The sequence below is a fragment of the Heterodontus francisci genome, chromosome 15 (genome assembly GCF_036365525.1).
Source record: "Heterodontus francisci isolate sHetFra1 chromosome 15, sHetFra1.hap1, whole genome shotgun sequence".
In the NCBI taxonomy this organism is placed as follows: domain Eukaryota; kingdom Metazoa; phylum Chordata; class Chondrichthyes; order Heterodontiformes; family Heterodontidae; genus Heterodontus; species Heterodontus francisci.
Genome location: NC_090385.1, coordinates 48,715,223 through 48,733,706, shown reverse-complemented (window position 1 = coordinate 48,733,706; position 18,484 = coordinate 48,715,223). Strand labels below are relative to the sequence as shown.

The following is an 18,484-nucleotide window of genomic DNA, read 5'->3' as shown; positions in this document are numbered from 1 at the left end:
CCACAGTATTTACATGGCTAGTGGAGTTCAATGGTCAATGGTAACCCCCAAAATGTTGTTAGTGGGGGATTCAGCAGTGGTAATCCCATTGAATGTCAAGGGGAGATTCTGTCTCTTGTTTGAGATGGTCATGCCAGGCACTCGTGTGGCGTGCATGTTACTTGCCACTTATCAGCCCAAGCCTGAATGTTGTCCAGGTTTTGCCGCATATAGATACGGGCTGCTTCAGTATCTGAGGAGTCACGAATGGTGCTGAACATTGTGCAATCATTGGCGAACATCCCTACTCTGACCTTATGATGGAGGGAAGGTCATTGATGAAGCAGCTGAAGATGGTTGGGCCTAGGACACTACCCTGAGCAACTCCTGCAGTGATGTCCTGGGACTGAGGTGATTGACCTCCAACAACCACAACCATTTTCCTTTGTGCTAGGTATGACTTCAAGCAGTGGAGTGCCATTGACTCCAGTTTTGCTAGGACTCCTTGATGCCATACTCTGTCAAATGTTGCCTTGATGTCAAGGGCAGTCCCTCTCACCTTACCTCTGGAGTTCAACTCTTTTGTCCATGTTTGGACCAAGACTGTAATGAGGTCAGGAGCTGTGGCCTTGGCAGAAACCAAACTGAGCATCAGTGAGCAGGTTATTGCTGTTTAAGTGCCGCTTGATAGCACTATCAACGGCACCTTCCATCACTTTGCTGATGAGCGAGAGTAGGTTGATGGGGCGGAAATTGGTTGGGTTGGAATTGTCCTGCTTTTTGAACAGAACACACCTGGGCAATTTTCCACATTGTTGGGTAGGTACCAATGTTGTAGGTGTATTGGGACAGCTTGGCTAACTGCGTGTCTAATTCTGGAGCATAAGTCTTCAGTACTATTGCCAGAATATCATCAGAGCCCATAGCCTTTGCAGTATCCAATGCCTTCAGCCATTTCTTGATATCATGTGGAGTGAATCGGATTGACTGAAGACTGACATCTGTGATACTGTGGGCCTCAGGAGGAGACAGAGATGGATCATGCACGTGGCGCTTCCTGCTGAAATGATGCAAATGCTTCAGCCTTGTCTTTTGCACTCGTGCCGGGCTCCCCCATTGTTGAGGATGGGGATATTTGTGGAGCCTCCTCCTCCCATTAGTTGTTTAATTGTCCACCACCATTCACGACTTGATATGGCAGGGCTGCAAGGTTTAGTTCTGATCCATTGATTGTGGGATCGCTTTAGCTCTGTTTATTGCATGCTGCTTCCACTGTTTAGCATGCAAGTAGTCCTGTGTTCTCGCTTCAGGCTGACACCTCATTTTTAAGTATGCCTGGCATGCCTTCCTGCACTCTTCATTGAACTAGGGTTGGGCCCCGGCTTGATGGTAATGGTAGAGTGGGGGATGTGCCAGGCCATGAGGTTACAAATTGTGGTTGAATATAATTCTGCTGCTGGTGGTCCACAGCGCCGCATGGATGCCCAATTTTGAGTTGCAAGATCTGTTCGAAATCTATCCCATTTAGCACAATGATAGTGCCATACAGCATGATGGTGGGTACCCTCAATGTGAAGATGGGACTTTGTCTCCACAAGGACTGTGTGGTGTTCACTCCTGCCAATACTGTCATGGACAGATGCATCTGCAACAGGTAGATTGGTGAGGACAAGGTCAAGTAGGTTTTTCCCTCACTACCTGCTGCAGACCCAGTCTAGCAGCTATGTCCTTTAGGATGTGGTCAGCTCGGTCAGTAGTGGTGCTACTGAGCCAGTCTTGGTGATGGTCATTGAACTCCCCCATCCACAATACATTCTGTGCCCTTGCTTCTTCCAATTGGTGTTCAACATGGAGAAGCACTGATTCATCAGCCAAGGGCGGGGCAGTAGGTAGCAGTCGGCATGAGATTGCCTTGCCCACGTCTGACCTGATGCCATGAGACTTCATGGGGTCTGGAGTCAATGTTGAGGACACTTGGGGCAATTCCTTCCCAACTGTATACCACTGTGCCGCCACCTCTGGTGGGTCTGTCCTGCCAGTGGAAAAACATACCCAGAGATGGTGATGGTGAAAGATGGGAGGATGGCCAGGAGAGCATGGACTAGTCAAGTCTAGAGGTAACAAAGACACAGATGTGGGTTTCAGCAGCAGATGAGTTGAAGTGTGTCAGAGTGAAGGGATGTTACAGGGGTGGAAATAGGCAGTCTTGGATGAGCAGAAATTTCCTGCAACCAAAAATGGGAAAGACCAAAGCTTTAGTCTTCAGTTTCCGTCACAAACTCCGGTCCCTAGTCACTGACTTTATCCCTTTCTCTGGCAAATATCTGAGACTGAACCAGATTCTTTGCAAAGTTGGTGTCACATTTGAGATGAGCTTCCAACCACATATCCGCGCCATCACTAAAATCACCTATTTCCATCTCCATAACATAGCCCGACTCTACCCTTGCCACATCTCATCTCATCTTCTGCTGAAACACTCATTGTTGCCCTTGTTACCTCTAGACTTGACTATTACAGTGCATTCCTGGTTGGCCACCCATGTTCGACTCTCCATAAACTTGGTCTTTGAAAACTCTGCTGCTTGTGTCCTAATTCACACCAAGTCCCATTTACCCATCACCTCTGTGCTTGCTGACCTACACTGGTTCCCGGTCAAGCAATGCCTCATTTTCAAAATTCTCATCCTTGTTCTCAAATTCCTCCCTATCTCTGTAATCTCCTCCAGTCCCACAACCCTCCAAGGTATATTGGCTCCTCTAATTCTAGCCTCTTGAGCATCCTGATTTTAATTGCTCCACCATTGGTGGCTCTGTCTTCAGCTGCCAAGGCTCTAAAGCTCTGTAATTCCCTCACTAAATCCCCCCATTTTGTTTTCTTCCTTCAAGGCACTCCTTAAAACCAACCCGTTTGACTATTACAGCTACTGAAATATATATAGTTTGAGAAGTAATCCTGCCTCATGCCCCTTCCTCCATTTAAGATGTTTTCACTGCCTTTTCCAAAAAAAAGACAAAAATAAAATAAAAACAGAAAATACTGGAAATGCACAGCACATCTGTTAGCAACTGTAAAGGGAAAAGACAAATTACTTCATAAAAGTAATTTAAGAATTTATTTCCCCATCTCTCCTGGAAGCACTAACTTTTGCTGGAATTACTGAGGCACTGGCAGTCCAATGGGATTTTTTTTTTCATGTTTGACTTGCTGACACTATGCAAGCTCAATCATCTGGAGCAGGAATCATAGCTTGTTTACACCTGACATCCAGCAGAGGTTGTTGAGATTAAGAACAGGAAGATTTTTCTCCTCCCTTGAGTTGAGAATGATTGCAACCCAAATGAGCTATTTTCAACACAGAGTGGAAATTGAACCTGGACAGTCTGGTCTTAAAAGGCACTGCAACTTTATGAAAGCATCGGTTTCATCCATAAGAAATCTTGCAGCAAAAATAAAACGCACACTATTTTAGCTTGTTGAAACATGCTCTGAATTCATAATTGTATCTCAGTGACTGCACTGGAATGCAGTGGCATCAATAGCAGAGACAAGACAGCCATTGATTGCTCATTAATGCCTTAACTAATGTTACTTTTTTAAACCAGCATTAGTCAGTTAACCACAAGGAAGATCGCTCACTAACTGAAGTTGCAGCCTTTTTCCAGAGAGCTGGCTCGGATTTTGTGGTCAGTAGTGAACATACAGTTCATTACACTCGAACTTGCCCACAAACTTTCTATGGGGTTTTGCAATGGAACTTGCAGTGATTAGAATTCCATCTCAGTGCTGTGTCCTCCACAGGGCATCCAACAAGGCAAGTAACTGTGTGGGCAGAATTCTCCCAACCAGGTGGAGGCTGGCTCCAGTAAATGCAAGGTGGGAAAATCCCAGAAAATGATGTGTTGGGATCCCAAAATCATCCTGCCTTCTTCCAGCTTTCCCAGGGGTGGGTTCAGAGTCCTGTGCAGGAACCCCCATTGGTCTAGCAGGAAAGCTATTGAGGTGATTAAAAAGGCAATTCATTGAGAGCCTTTTTAACCATGAATTCCTTCTTTCCCCATAGTGCACCTTGCCCAGGGTCACCGAGGCAAGTGTACAGCGGGAAGAGCTTCTTCAGTGAAACTGACAAGCTGGGAAAACTTTGATCAGTTACACTGAAGAGCTCCAACCATGGCCATTGAAAGACTGCTGTTCAAAGCACTTCTATGTGCTTTCGTTGCTTGACAGATGATTGCCAACTTCTTGGAAGGCACTTCACCTGTCTAGCAATTCACTCACCTACAGCTGCACTTCCCTGCTGCCAGCCTTCAACACAGCAATGGAGCAACTTATGCAGCCCCACCTTGCACCTCTGTTGAGAGGCAAGTATAGAAGCCACACCACTGCCAAAAGCTCCATCAGCAGCAGGAGCAACACCAGCAGCAGCACCAGCTGCCTTCTCCTCAGCCACATGCCCCTCCACAGGGCAGATGGGATGGACACTGAGATCTAGCTGGTAGGAGGTGAGACCCCAACACTGGGTCTGCTGGCAGAGGATCAGCTCTTTCGACATGTCTGAGCGTCAATGCCTCAGGAGGCTCAAGCTCTCATCGTAGGTTGCTGCTGACACCTGCAGTCTCCTGGAACAAGACCTCCTTCCCAGGGGAGCAGCTGGGCATGTATTACCAATGGCCGACAAGGTGCCCGTCACTGCAGAGCCACACTCCCCACTGGGCCTTTGCCTCTTGCCGAGTTGTTGCTCTCTTCTGCAAGGAGAGAGGTTTGAGTGTTCCCAATGGCTTGTGTGGAGAGAAGGGAAGGGCACCATTTGTGGCGGGTCACTGTGAGGCATAGGTGTTGAGAGGGCAAAAGGCTGAGGGCGAGTGTGAGTGCTAGCTTTTTGGATCGGGATTTGAGATGTATAGAGAGAAAGTAATGAGTGGAGCTGCAAGGTGTGTTGACCTGAGGTGCTGTGCAGGAGAAATCTGGGCAAGTCAGGGTGTGGGCTTGGCACCTGAAAGCATCGTACCCTCCTGAGGTTCTGGATCCTCTTGGTACACTGTCTCCCAGTTGGAGGAACCATACTTCTACTGTTGACTTCTCCAGCTTCTTCCATATATGCCTGCCTTGGTTGTAGAGTTCTCTTCCTCCTGCCCTTAGGAGAGATCACCTCATTGCAGCCCCTCAGATCTCGCAGCAGGACCTCTGGTAAAAGTGAGACACCGGGGGACAGTCTTCCCAAGTCTTGTCTCCATTCCTGTGATTGCTGGAGCCTCAGAGGTCCAAGTCCTGGTGAGCCCTTATAACCCATGCTGTGGTTCATTTAATCAGAATCTTTCCTTTGACAGAATGGATGCATCATCCCACCCACTTTCCCTAATTTGTTGCAGAGCCCAGAGGGGGTTGCTGATACGCTTGCTCTGGGAAAGAGCCTCGGCAAAGCCCATCCATTAGGAAATCACGTTCCTGACCCGAAAATGATCCCACTGTTCTGGCAGAGATTAAGTGGACAAGATTCTGCCCTGTATCTCTTTAACCAATGAGATTGAAGAATCCTTTTTGAGATATGCAGAGTCTCAGCCAGGAAGTTTAAATTACATTAATTAATTGATTGCCAAACCACATACAGAAAACAAAATGAGAGAGAAAGATGGGATTAGGAGAGAGAGAGATAAAAGTGAAAGAAAGAAAAGATTTTAAAAAAATGGTTTTAGATTTTTAAAATCTCCAACAATAGTTAAAATCTGAAGGAATGAGACTTCACACCTGTAAAAGTTATTTTTCACTACCAGAGGTTGTTTGGCCATAATTAAGGCTTATCAAACAGTTAAAAATTCACTTACATTTCAATGGACAAGTCTTCTGGCAAGTTTAGTGGGTATCTATCATATATGTACCACAACTTCACACCCTTCAACATGTTTCATGTTGAGTCTCTCAGCGAGATACTGTCAGCGCGGTTTCTGCAGGACAACGGCAAGTCGGACAGCAACATCTGATTTACGCATTTAACTGCACGTGCGGTTATTGGATGTTGCTGTCCGATTTACCCTTTGATAATTGTACGTGCTGATAGCCTCTCAGTTATTTTTACCTCAAAATCAGCACCAATGTCTCTGACACTTCCTTGCTGACTGAAAATAAAACAATTTCGGAGTAATATATTGGAAACTTGAACTTGGTGTTGCGAAAACTTGGGTCTAAATGCACCTCTCTCTTTTAAAATAAATTTTGTCTGCCCAAATGGGATTTTTGCTGCACAACTATCATTTATTTTATGTTTGACTAATTGTTTCCACTGGTACAGATGGACATTTAATTGATTTTATCTTTCATTAATCAAACTACTCAATTATAATCGTGTCAGTTGTTAAATCATATACACCTCCAATATCTCCTTTTCATTGTTTACTCAATCCCAGTTCAGCATGGCAGCTTGTCAACAATTTTACCAGCCCCTCGACGTCGTCGATTGGGGCAGGGTAGCCCGTAAAATACTTGCGGGAGAGGCCCGCCACAACCCATTACGCCGAGAAGGCCCCGCCGCATATTATTGGCAGTGGCGAGGTCTCAGTGCGCCTTAACCTTCTAAATGCTGCCTTTCACCTTTAGGTCATTTTCAATCTGGTGTCAATTAGACCTGAATCAATATGTACATAATGCAAAACTGTTATGGTGAACTCCCTTCATCTGATCAAATCTCAGAAATATGTTTGCAACCTTGGTGTCATGTTTGACACCGAGATGAGCTTCCAACCACGTACCTTGGCCATCACCTCCGTAACATCTCCCTGCTTCAGCTTATCGACTGCTGAAACCCTCTACACTTGACTATTCCATCGCGCACTCACACTCCACCCCTCTGTAAACTTGAGGTCATCCAGAACTCTGCTAGACCTGTCCTTACTCGCACCAATTCCTGTTCACCTATCACCCCTACACCCACTGACCTTCACTGACTCCCGATTAAGCAATGCCTCAATTATAAAACTCGCATCCTGGTTTTCAAATCCCTCTATTTCCTCACCTCTTCCCATCTCTGTAATCTCTTCCCACAAGCCCACAACTCTCAGATATTTGCGCTCTTCTCATTCTGGCCTCTTGAGCATCCGAGTGAATTTAATTGTTCCTCCATTGGTGGCCGTGCCTTCATTTGGCAAGGCCCGAAGTTCTGGAATTCCCTCTCAAAACCTCTATCTCGTTTTCCTCCTTTTAGACAGTCCTTAAAATCTACCTCTTTGACTAAGCTTTTGGTCATCTGCCCTACTGGGCTCAGTGTCAGATTTTGCTTTATAATGCCTTGGAACCTTTTATTGCAATAAAGATGCGAGATAAATGCATTTTTTGTTACTGAAACAAAAATCCTTGCAGTTAGTAATTGGTTATTTCTATTGGTGTTAGGGTTCCTGATGACTCGTAATCTGACTTAACGATTTCAGGCAAACAACAAGAATTATCAATAATGTACTTCAACTACAAACCCCTGCCTATAACAGGAGAGTCCAGAGGTAATGAGTATGGACATGAAGCAATAGAGTGGCGCGGGCATCAGGAAGCAAGGTTAAACAAAACTTAATGACATCAGCACAAGGCAAGGTGCTGATTGGTGAGTAGCTGGGTAGATGGTGAGTGTTTTTTTTAAGTCTTCAGTTTATTTCTGTTAGGTTTAGTTAAGAGTTACATAAATAGAGGCATGGCAGACACTTCAGTCCCATCAAATACATGTCTTGTGCCATGTGGGAACCCCAGCTGGACAACCACATGTACAGGAAGTGTCGTTACCTGGAAGAGCTCAAGCAGCAACTGATGTCACTGAAGTGCATCCGTGAGGCTGAGAGCCATGTGAATAGCATGTTTGAGGAGGTGGGTGGCAGCTTAAGAGCGTGTTGACTGAGGGGGACTGGGTAACTGCCAGGCAGACAAGGACAAGGCAGGTAGTGTGGGTGTCCCCCGAATGCCTCTTGTTCTCTAATCAGTATTCAGTTCTGAATACTGGTGAGGGTGATGGTTTCTCTGGTGAGTATAGCTAGACCCAAGTCCTTAGCAACACAGTTGGCTCAGCTGTAAGGGTGTGGGGGGGAGGGTGTGGAAGAAGATGGGGGAAAGGGTATTCAATAGTTTGGAGAACAGACAGGTTTTTTTTGTCGGCCGCAGATGTGATTTCAGGATGGCATGTTGCCTCCATGGTGTGAGTATCCAGGAAGTCACTAAACAGCTGCAACACATTTTGAGGGTAAGGGTGAACAGACAGAGGTCATGCTCCATGTTGATACCAGCGACATGCATTAAAAAAAGGGACGGATGAGGTTATGCAGGAAGATTTTAAGGAGCTGGGGAAAAGATTAATATGCTGGACCTCAAAGATAGTAATCTCCAGATTGCTCCCAGTGCTACACACTAGCGAGTACAGAAATAGGAGGATAGTGCAGATGAATGCAAGGCTGGAGAGATGGTGCATTTGGAGAGCTTTAGATTCCTGGGGCATTGGGACCTGTACAAGTTGGAAGGATTACACCTCAACACAGCTGGGACCAATGACCTCGTGGGGACGTTCACTAGTGCTGGGGGGAAGGGTTTAAACTAATTTGGCAGGGGGATGGGTAACAGGATGTAGCATTGGAAAAGGGAAACTAGTGCACAAAGGATTGGGGGAGACAGCACTAGAGCAAGAAAAAGTACAGTATTGGGGGCAATCAGACTATGAGAATATAAAGACATCCAAGATAGATTTGCAGTGCATGTGAGTAAGTGCACAATGCATGGTAAAGGTTGGTGATTTGCAGACGCAAATAGCCATATGGAAATATGATGTGGCAATATCGGAGACCTGACTCCAAAAAGGGCAAAATGGTTAATAGATATTTCTGGATACAAGGGTAGGGAAGGAAAGAAAGGAGGGGGAAGGGGGTCACTGTATTGATTAAGGAGAATATTACAGTACTGGAGAGAAAGGATGTCCTCGAAGGGTCAAGGACAAAATCTAGTTGGGTAGAGTTAGGAAACAGTAGAGGTGCCATTATACCATAGGGTGTATTTGAAAGGCCACCAACTAGCACAATGAATATAGAGGAGCAAATTTGCAGGAAAGTTACAGTAGGTGCAAGAACTGTAGAGTGGTGATAAGGGACTTCAATTATTCTAATGTAAACTGGGATTGTAATAGTGTAAAGGGAGGGTGGTGTAGTTTTGTAGTGTTTTGAAATTGCATTGTGCTTTCTGTCCACTTGGAGGGGCTGTAGAACACACATGCAAAGGGAAAGTGAAACTAAAACAGAATAAAGAAGAAGCCTTCATGTTCAACAGCTTGCTACAGTCTCTGTCTCAATCCCTGGCTTTGCCTTATACCCTATACTAAACTCAGCTAAACCTCACTCCAGTCACAAGGACATCACAGGCGGAAGAAGGAGAATTTTCTTGATCAGTACATTTCTGTCCCAACAAGGAAGAAGGCATTGCTGGATCAGGTTCTGGAGAATGAGGTGGGTCAAATGGAACAAGTATCAGTCAGGGGAACATTTATGGTACAGTGATCTTAGTATCATAAAATTTAGATTAACTGGAAAAAAGCAAGGAGCAATCGAGTAAAAATACTTAATTGGAGAAAGGCCAATTTCAGTGAGTTGAGAATGGATGGGGCCTGGGTAAGTTGGAATTAAAGATTTGCAGGCAAAACTGTGAGTAATGGGCAGCCTTTAAAGAGGAGATGGTTCGGGTACAGTCAAGGTTCATTCCCAAAGGGAGGGCAACCAAAGCCAGAGCTCGCTGGATGATGAAAAAAAGAGTAAAATGAAGCAGAAAAAGCAGGTGCATGACAGGTCAGATGACAATACAAATGAGAAACAGGCGAAATATGGAAAGTCCAGAGGTGAAAAGGGAAATAAAAGGGGCATGAGAATAGACTAGAAGCTGACATAAAAGGGAATCCACAAGTCTTGTATAGGTTTATAAATAGTAGACCGGGAATAAGAGAAGGGGTGGGGGCAATTAGGGACCAAAAAGGAGACCTACGCATGGAGGCAATGGGCATGGCTGAGGTATCAAATGAGTATGTTCCACCTGTCTTCATCAAGGAAGAGGATGCTGCCAAAGTTACAGTGAAAGAGGAGGTAGTTGAGATACTGGATGGGCTAAAAAATTGATAAAGGGGAGGTACTAGAAAAGTTGCTGTACTTAAAGTTGATAAGTCACCAGGAAATGATGAGATGCATCCTACATTGCTGAGCAAAGTAAAGGTGGAAATTATAGAAGTACTGCCCATAATCTTCCTACCATCCTTAGATAAGGGAGTGGAGCCAAGGGACTGGAGATTTGCAAATGTTACTCCCTTGTTCAAAAAAGGGTGTAATGATAAACCCCGCAACAACAGGCCAGTCAGTTTAACCTTGGTGGTGGGTAATTTTTTTAAAACTATAATGGGAGACAAAGTTAAGAATCGCTTGGATAAATGTGAATTAATTAAGGAAAGCCAATGAAGATTTGTTAAATTTGGATTTGACTAACTTGCTTGAGTTTTTTTTTGAGGAGATAAGAGAGAAGAATGATGAGGGCAATGCGGTTAATGTGTATGTGGACTTGGAAAGGCATTTGATAAAGTGCCACATAATAGGCTTGCCAGCTACTTGAAGCCTGTGGAATAAAAGGGATAGTGGCAGCATGGATACAAAATTAGCTAACAACAGGAACTAGAGTAGTAATGAATGGTTGTTTTTCAGACTGGAGAAAGATATATAGTGGGGTTCCCCCGGGGTTCAGGACTAGGACCCCTGCTTTTTGAGATACATATTAATGACTTAGACTTGGGTGTAGAGGGCACTATTTCAAAATTCACAAATGACACAAAACTTGGAAATGTAGTGAACAGTGAGGATAGACTTCCAGAGGACATCGGCTGGTGGAATGGGTGGACACATGACAAATGGAATTTAACACAGAGAGGTGTGAAGTGATACATTTTGGTAGGAAGAATGAGGCGAGGCAATATAAAATAAAGAATGCAATTCTAAAAGGGGTGCAGGGACAGAGAGCCCGAGGGGTATATGTACACAACTCATTGAAGGTGGCAGGACAGGTTGAGAAAGCTATTTAAAAAGCATACAGATTCCTGGGCTTTATAAATAGAGACATAGAGTACAAAAGCAAGGAAGTTATAATGAACCTTCAACAAAAAAACACTGGCTCCACCGCAACTACAGTATGGTGTCCAATTCTGGGCACCACACTTTAGGGAGGACGTGAGGGCCTTAGAGACGGTGCAGAAGAGGTTTACTAGAATCATTCCAGGGATGAGTGCCTTCAGTTATGTGGATAGATTGGTTATTCTCCTCAGAGCAGAGAAGGTTGAGAGGAGATTTGATAGGTGTTTAAAATAATTGGGGACAGGGTGGTGGTGGGTTGGTCCAGACAGAATAGCGAAAGAAAAACTGTTCGAATTGGAAGAAAGTTTGAGAACCAGAGGACAAAAATATATGGCAACATGAGGAAAAACTTTTTTATGCTGTCAGCGGTAATGATCTGGAATGCACTGCCTGAAACGATAGGAAGACAGATTCAATTGAGGCCTTCGAAAGGGAATTAGATAGGTACATGAATGGGGAAAAATTTGTAGGGCTACAGGGAAAGGGCGGGGGATTGGGATTAGTTGGATTGATTTTACAGAGAGCTGGTACGAACTCGACGGGCAGAATGGCTTCCTCTTTTGCTGAAACATTCTATGATGCTGTGAATCTAACATTTAATAAAAACAGTACCATACAATAACGGCCTGCTCAGGTCGGGAAAAAGAACCCGACCCAACCACTGCGGACCTGAACCCGATCCGGCCCGGGTCCCTCTGATTTTGCCCCGAGCCCTACCCACCCCGAGCCCGACTCGACCCAACCATCATTTTACTTACCTTCCTGACACCAAACCTGCAGGAAGCTACAGCACATGTGTGATGACGTCATAGTGACGTCACTCGCTCACTGCGCAGACTCAGTTTCGTCCCGGACTCCCAGCACACCTAAGTTTTTTTAATTTCAATACTTACCAGCAGAGCACTTACTGTTTGCGTCCGGCCCAACCCAAGCCTGAAAGCCGGACCCAGAAGAGGGGCCCTGCCCAACCCGAACCTGGCACGTGTCGTCGGGTCCGGGTCAGGTAGCAGGCCTTTACCGTACAGTGGCTAAGACATAATTCCACCTGCAGAGCTTCATACCATTGTCACACCAACTTGCTTTGTTGAATGCTAATTTTCTTTAAGCCACTGACTAGAGATCTGAAATTATATTTTTTTGAAGAAAGGTAAGAGAGAACAGATGAAGGATGACTTTGCTGGCAGCTTAGGATGGCCACCTAATTTGCAACACTGTATCCTACATTGCAAGGCCTGTCAGGTGGAGGCGAAATGGCTGCTCATCCCAGCAAGAACCAAGACCCAGGAAGTTTAAGGGAACTATCTGTTCTTTTTAGCAAGAGAAACACTGCTACCATGTTTGAATCAGTGGGTGACTGTCATGTGACAAGCCCCTCCCCATCTGTGGTTTTAAGCTTATGCTTCTCTGCAGCTGCAAGGAGATGCTTCTGGACTCCAATATGTGCAGACCCAAGTGGGGGTCCCTTTCTCTCTCTCTCCATTTTAGCTGACAAGCTTCGAGCTCTGTCTGTTGACTGACCACCTTTGCATACTTTGGCTACAATCAGAAACCCCTTTGGAGGAAATCATCCGCATCTCTGTCTCCAACAGACCCCCCAAACCAGTCATCTACCTCTTCAAATTAAAAGCTTCAGGACCACCAAATTCAGCTGGAAGCCAGCCGAATCACCAAACACAACAGACTATACCTCTTTTTTCTATGGATTCTTAACTCAACCAATCTACCTTTCCCCACTCTGTAACCTATTTAAGTATGTGTAAACCTCTAGTGGGTGTGTGTGAAAGTTGGCAAGTAGTTTATTATTTTCATTAGTTCGCGTTAGGTATAACAAAATTAACCTCTTTCTTTGTTAAACTCAAGAAAATCTGTCCAACTGGTTCTTGTTGTGATCATAGCAAGTAAGTAATGAAACACCTACTGAATTGGCCAGTGCATCCACTTTAAGAAAGAATTAAACCTGTTGTTGTCAAACAAGGAGAAGGAAAAGAAGGAAAAGAGGGAAGCCCTTCAACCCCTCCTCACTTGGCCAAAACATCATTCAGATGTTAATGGAGACAAAACAGATAAACTATTTCCTGGTTTTCAAGTTCCTGTTTTCTCTGCAATTACAGTGATAACCAGTGTCCATCTAGTTTTTCCATTCAGCATGGCCTGTTCATTTGAATGCGCAGTATCTTAAAAAAATTTTTGTGTGATATCTTAAAGGAACAGCTTGTGATTGACCAACACAGTACCTTCTGGGTTGCTGCACGGCTTGCATATGCAATTTACAGGGAACAATGGTGGTAACCAGTGTTATTCACTTCGGTAGGAAAAAAAGAGAAACGTTACATTTTTTGAAAGATGAGAATCTATTAAATGTTAACAACCATGGCTGAGATTTTATAAATCCGTATTACCAGCCTGCGACTTCCAATCCATTCTGATGATCAGAAAGTTGTAGACCTGCAAGCACGTACGTGGAAATACCCAGTCCATATCCCTAATGATGATAATCCAGTCTTCTTGCACTCAGAGAGCTGGATTTTATGGGTCCCCCCAGAATTGCGATGGATGTGAGGGGCAGAGGCGAAGGCAGTCAATGTCACAGAGATGGAGGTAGGCTGCTGTGTATGATGGAGAGATATTTATACAAAATAGATATTAGGCAGGTGCATTACAATTTGTCTAGTCACTGAACTGATACACAGCAATCAGTTTCACCAAGGTCATACTATACTTTATTTTTTAGGGAAATCCATAAGTAACTGATTTATGTGGAAACATCTTGAAGCATGAATTGCTTTGATTGATTGTGTTGCTTCAGAGGTACGTTAGCCACTTGTTTACATAGCCTGGCCGCTGCAAAAGATCGGCTTATAGGAGTTTCCTGTATTAATACCCAAACATATAAGCATAGCACAGTCCAAAGTCACCTGATACTGCTGTAACTGAGATTTCTGGAGTTTGGTAGCAATTTTTTCACATTTTAAGAAGTTCTTATGAAGCTTGTACTTCCACTGAACTAAAGTGCTGTCAGTTTTGGAAACCTATTTAACTTTTGGGGTAATTTCTACATAAATGTGATTCAGGAATCTCCATCCTATAAATCATGGATCTGAATTTAGGGGCACTAGGACCCAGAGGACACCTATGTGGTGTGGCTTCACAGTTCAGAACGAGTTTTAAATACCTCAGCAGGTTTACATCCAAAATAGGAAAATGCAAGAACAGATGGGCAGCCTCAACATTGCTATTTTAAACTGAAGTGTCCATTGAGTACACAAATAGCTTTAAGGAATGTGCATTTCATTTTGTTCCCCTCAAAGGACATGGTATGGTTGGCATCCTTCCATCTACGAAAGATGATGGACACGCAGCAAACAATCCAGTTAGGTTGGATGTCAAAGGAAATGATCGTTACAATTAACCCTTTCTGAATAGTGCACATATTAAATTAGTTAGGAGCCAGACTGAAACGTTTCCAGGTCTTCAAATACTGATGGTTAGGATCCTTGTGAAATGTAGAACACTATTAGTATTACTAATCATTCTTATTCTGATGGCTGAAGACAGGATCAAATAGATACCTTTAAAATAATTTCCCCAGTGACTCAGTTATGGTTCAATAAGTTACTGTAAGATCCCAAGTGTAACTGTTGATCTGTACCGAGTTATCAAATTTTGGCTGCGGAGGGCTAAATTTGGCCTCTATGCTAATGGGTTAGAGGAGGAGTGGGGAGGGGGGGTTGCAGGGGGCAATATTATCTGGGGTTTCTGATTCTGATCGCCATTCAGTGATTTTTGCTGGAAAAATGTGGATGTTGTTCTTATTTGTTAATCACACATACACTACTTCAGGGACACACTCTAAATGTCTGCAATCTTGGACGGAGTTCAGCTCACACCCTGCCATCCCCCAATATCCAGGTATTCTATCAGCAGGCACTTCTACTGTAAGTGACTGAATGGAGCTGCAAACTAGGAGAAAGGGTTTCTTGTGAAATTGAGATTTCCCATCCACAGTACAATAATGGCAATTACAAGAGTGCTCACTGGTAGTGGCACTTGGGAAAGGGGAAAATCTTGGATGAATACTTGTAGTGGGGAAGGACAGCAAGAGGAGAAGTTAAGAACTAAGGTGAACCAAGTGCAGTGCTCTACAAAGGGAGAGAAAGGACAGAAGCTGGGAACAGCACTTTTGGTAGGTGCAGAAGGTTGCATTTATGCAGGGGTTGGGGGAGGAAAGCAGAGTGTCACAATAACCAAGAGGACATTAAGTAGTAGTTTGGTGGGTAGGATGAGTATCATTTTGAATTGGGGAGAGGGAAGGAATATCAGATTGATTTGAGGAACTAGAGGAAGAATAATGTTGGCATTAACTTGGAGGGGAAACAAAGTGTTTCTATGAACTAGCTGTGAAGATTGGATGGGATACAGTGAGGCTGTGAACTAGGTCCAGAGAAGTCAGAGTATTTGTGAACTGGAGGAAAAAGGATTGGACGAGGAGAGTAACTATTCAGGCAGTTTTCGAAAACAAAAAAAAAAAAATTGCTTATTGAAAAGTATTTCCCGCCCTGATTGAAAGGTCAAAAACGAAATTAAAAATCTCTCTCTTCGGAACTATTTTTGTAACTTAATGTTACTTTTTAAATTTAAAACTAGAAATCTGCATAAAACAATAATATTTCATGTTTTATGGAGTGGATCAATGGGCAGAAGTCACAGCTCAGCAGGATAACATTAGGGCAAATAACCCAGAAGTTTCCAGGAGCTTGCTTGGCTGCATGCCCTATGTGTGCAGATTGAACAGAAAAGCACTTTAAGCAGCATGGTGTCCCAAGGTTCAGTGGGCTATCCCTGCCAATAGCATAATATATTTGAGATTGCAAATAAGTCACCCACACTGATGAACCAACATAAATGCTGATACACAAAGAATTACTCAAAAAAGGTAACAGGTCTTGTGTACAGAAAATAAACACTTTTAGTGTATTACTAGCAGATCGCCTGTGGTGGAGTTACTTGTAAAGTATATACTACTTTTAAAGCAATTTGGTTTCATCAGAATGGCTGAGTGCAAAATCCCATGATAGGAAAATCTGGGGGGGGGGGGGGGGGTGGAGAATCAAGGAGAGTGGGAAAATGGGGAATATCGGAGTTAAAAAAGTGAACCTGCAAAACAGAATATAAAAAATGTCTAGGATTTTAAAAAATATATATATTTTAAAAGAAAATATCAGTTGAGAAAAAGTTTCGGGGAAAATAGAATACTGGGGAATTATTAAAAAGCAAATCTCAGAAAATGAGGTGAATGAAATAAGAAACAAAGTATGAGACAGAGAGAGAGATGAGAATTTGGAAGTGAATATGTTATGATAAATGGTGTCATAACAAGTGTAACAAAGTTATAACAATGACAGAGTACAGGCAGGAAGTGGTGTCACACACAAGTTTGTAGATGGAATAAAAATAAGTACACACACCAACGTATTTCTCAAATCTTGCTTTAATGGTATAATTGTTAATCCTTCAGTGAGCGTATCGCAAATTATACATGCTTTGCAGGTGATATATGTCTGTCATGAGGTAAAAATCAGTAACACCTGACAACGCAGTGACCCACTGACGTCATCAGAGCGCTCCAAAATGCACACATGCGCAAAAAAACACTCGCCCTCATCGGTCACTTTATCCAGACCGCTCACTAATTGTTCCCCACTGCCCTCCCACTCTCCAGCAGCTCACTCTCCCACTTCCCCATCCCTCCAGACGTTGGCTGTAGGCCACGGGCTGCTTCCCTCCTCTCAGCCATTCGTTCTGTCCGAAGAAGCAAAGCGGGCCACGAGGGGTGACAGGGCGATGTACTGTTTTACAAGTTCAAGATGGGTGTAAGAATCTTGATTTTAATTGGCTCAGGTTCCATTTCAGAGACTGTTTTGATTGTTAGAAAATTTATCTTGAATCAATAACACCGCGAAGAAAAATGCCATCTCGAATTGAAATTTCACGCATCACTATAAAAATGTAAGTTCTTTACTTTAAACACCTGAGGCATTGGGAAGTAATATTACACAATTCTGACCTTTTTTAAAAAGACAGTTCAAGTTCAATTGCCAGCAACAATTGTAAGCACTGTAACAACAATTTGGTCAAATAATCACATTTTATTCAAACACACCCCCCTCGCCACCCCAACCCATACTTTAAAAAGCAACATGCTCAGCAGGCCTACTTTATAAATGCCCCAGTGGAGGGACGCTATACAGTTGTGCACTCCAACATTATATGATACAGTAACAAGTGATTTCAGAAAGCTCTTGCAATGGTCCACCTACCTTGAGGAAAATAAGATGGATGCTAACACATGAAGCAGAACACTAAATGCAAACATTTTACTGGTAAGTTAGTGGTTCAATTATTTATGATCACAATTTTGCAAGACGTTTTCGCCCTCTCAATGACTATTTAGTCCAATAACATTCTCAATCACTCGACACTGTCTGCCAGTCTTCACTATTTCTCATATGTTTCCTTACACAGATATTTCAATAAAATAATGTGGAATGTTTCACACTACAGACATAATCTGGTGCCTTGTGTGCCATCCCAGTCAACTATTCTGGATCATAGTATAGTTCAATGCAACACTGCATTTTAGCTCTTACAGATTCAGTATTCTGTGGGTTCCTGAACAATGCAGCAGACCTGCAAGGCCGATGTGTTCGGATTAACATATGGACCCATTTCCTTCTGAAAGCTTTTCAACTCCTTCATTAAACATCACTCTTCCATCTATTCCGATGCCACATTTATTGTATATTCGGGAAGCAGCTGGTATATTGTGCATTTAGCTAAAAGGGAACAGATAGATGCTGGAAGATCTCAAATTTGTGGATGGTAGAGTTTAGTAGTGCAGCAGCTTGTAGTTTAGTGTTCTGAGCTGGACAATGTGTGGATGCAGGATTCAAGGAAGTTTTTAAGTCCATTAAGTCCTTGGCTGTACAAATACTCCACGTACCAGTTCCATACCTTTCCCTAATCAAAAACAAATGATGCAGTTAAAAGATATTCCACAGGATGCAGCTCTGTCACTGGATAAATCACTGACATGAATTAGTAAGGTTCCAATTTATGATCCTGGCATTTATAGGGTAGTTACTCAGAGATAGTAAACTACAAAGAGCTGAACTCAAGAGGTGAGTCGAGAGTGACTGCCCTTGGCATCAAGGAGCCCTAGCAAAACTGAAGTCACTGGGAATCAGGGGGAAAACTTGGAGACAGACATAATGCAAAGGAAGATGGCTGTGGTTGTTGGAGGTCAATCATCTCAGCTACCATCTTCAGCTGCTTCATTAATGACTTTCAATCATAAGGTCAGAAGTTGGGATGTTCGTTGATGAGTGCACAAT

The 18,484-nt window shown here is 43.5% G+C and overlaps 1 protein-coding gene and 1 long non-coding RNA gene across 3 annotated transcripts in view; one reads left to right on the top strand and one right to left on the bottom strand.

Moving 5' to 3' along the window:
• Positions 1-18,484, top strand: part of LOC137377641 (uncharacterized) — an 82,867-nt gene that overhangs the window by 2,343 nt on the left and 62,040 nt on the right. The window lies entirely within an intron of this gene.
• cenpi (centromere protein I) overlaps positions 16,564-18,484 on the bottom strand; it is a 148,617-nt gene continuing 146,696 nt past the window's right edge. For both annotated transcript variants that reach the window (XM_068047499.1, XM_068047500.1), the window contains one exon: positions 16,564-18,110. In XM_068047499.1, coding sequence (XP_067903600.1) covers positions 18,003-18,110 — 108 coding nt within the window. In that variant the 3' untranslated portion in view covers positions 16,564-18,002. The remainder of the gene's footprint in view (positions 18,111-18,484) is intronic.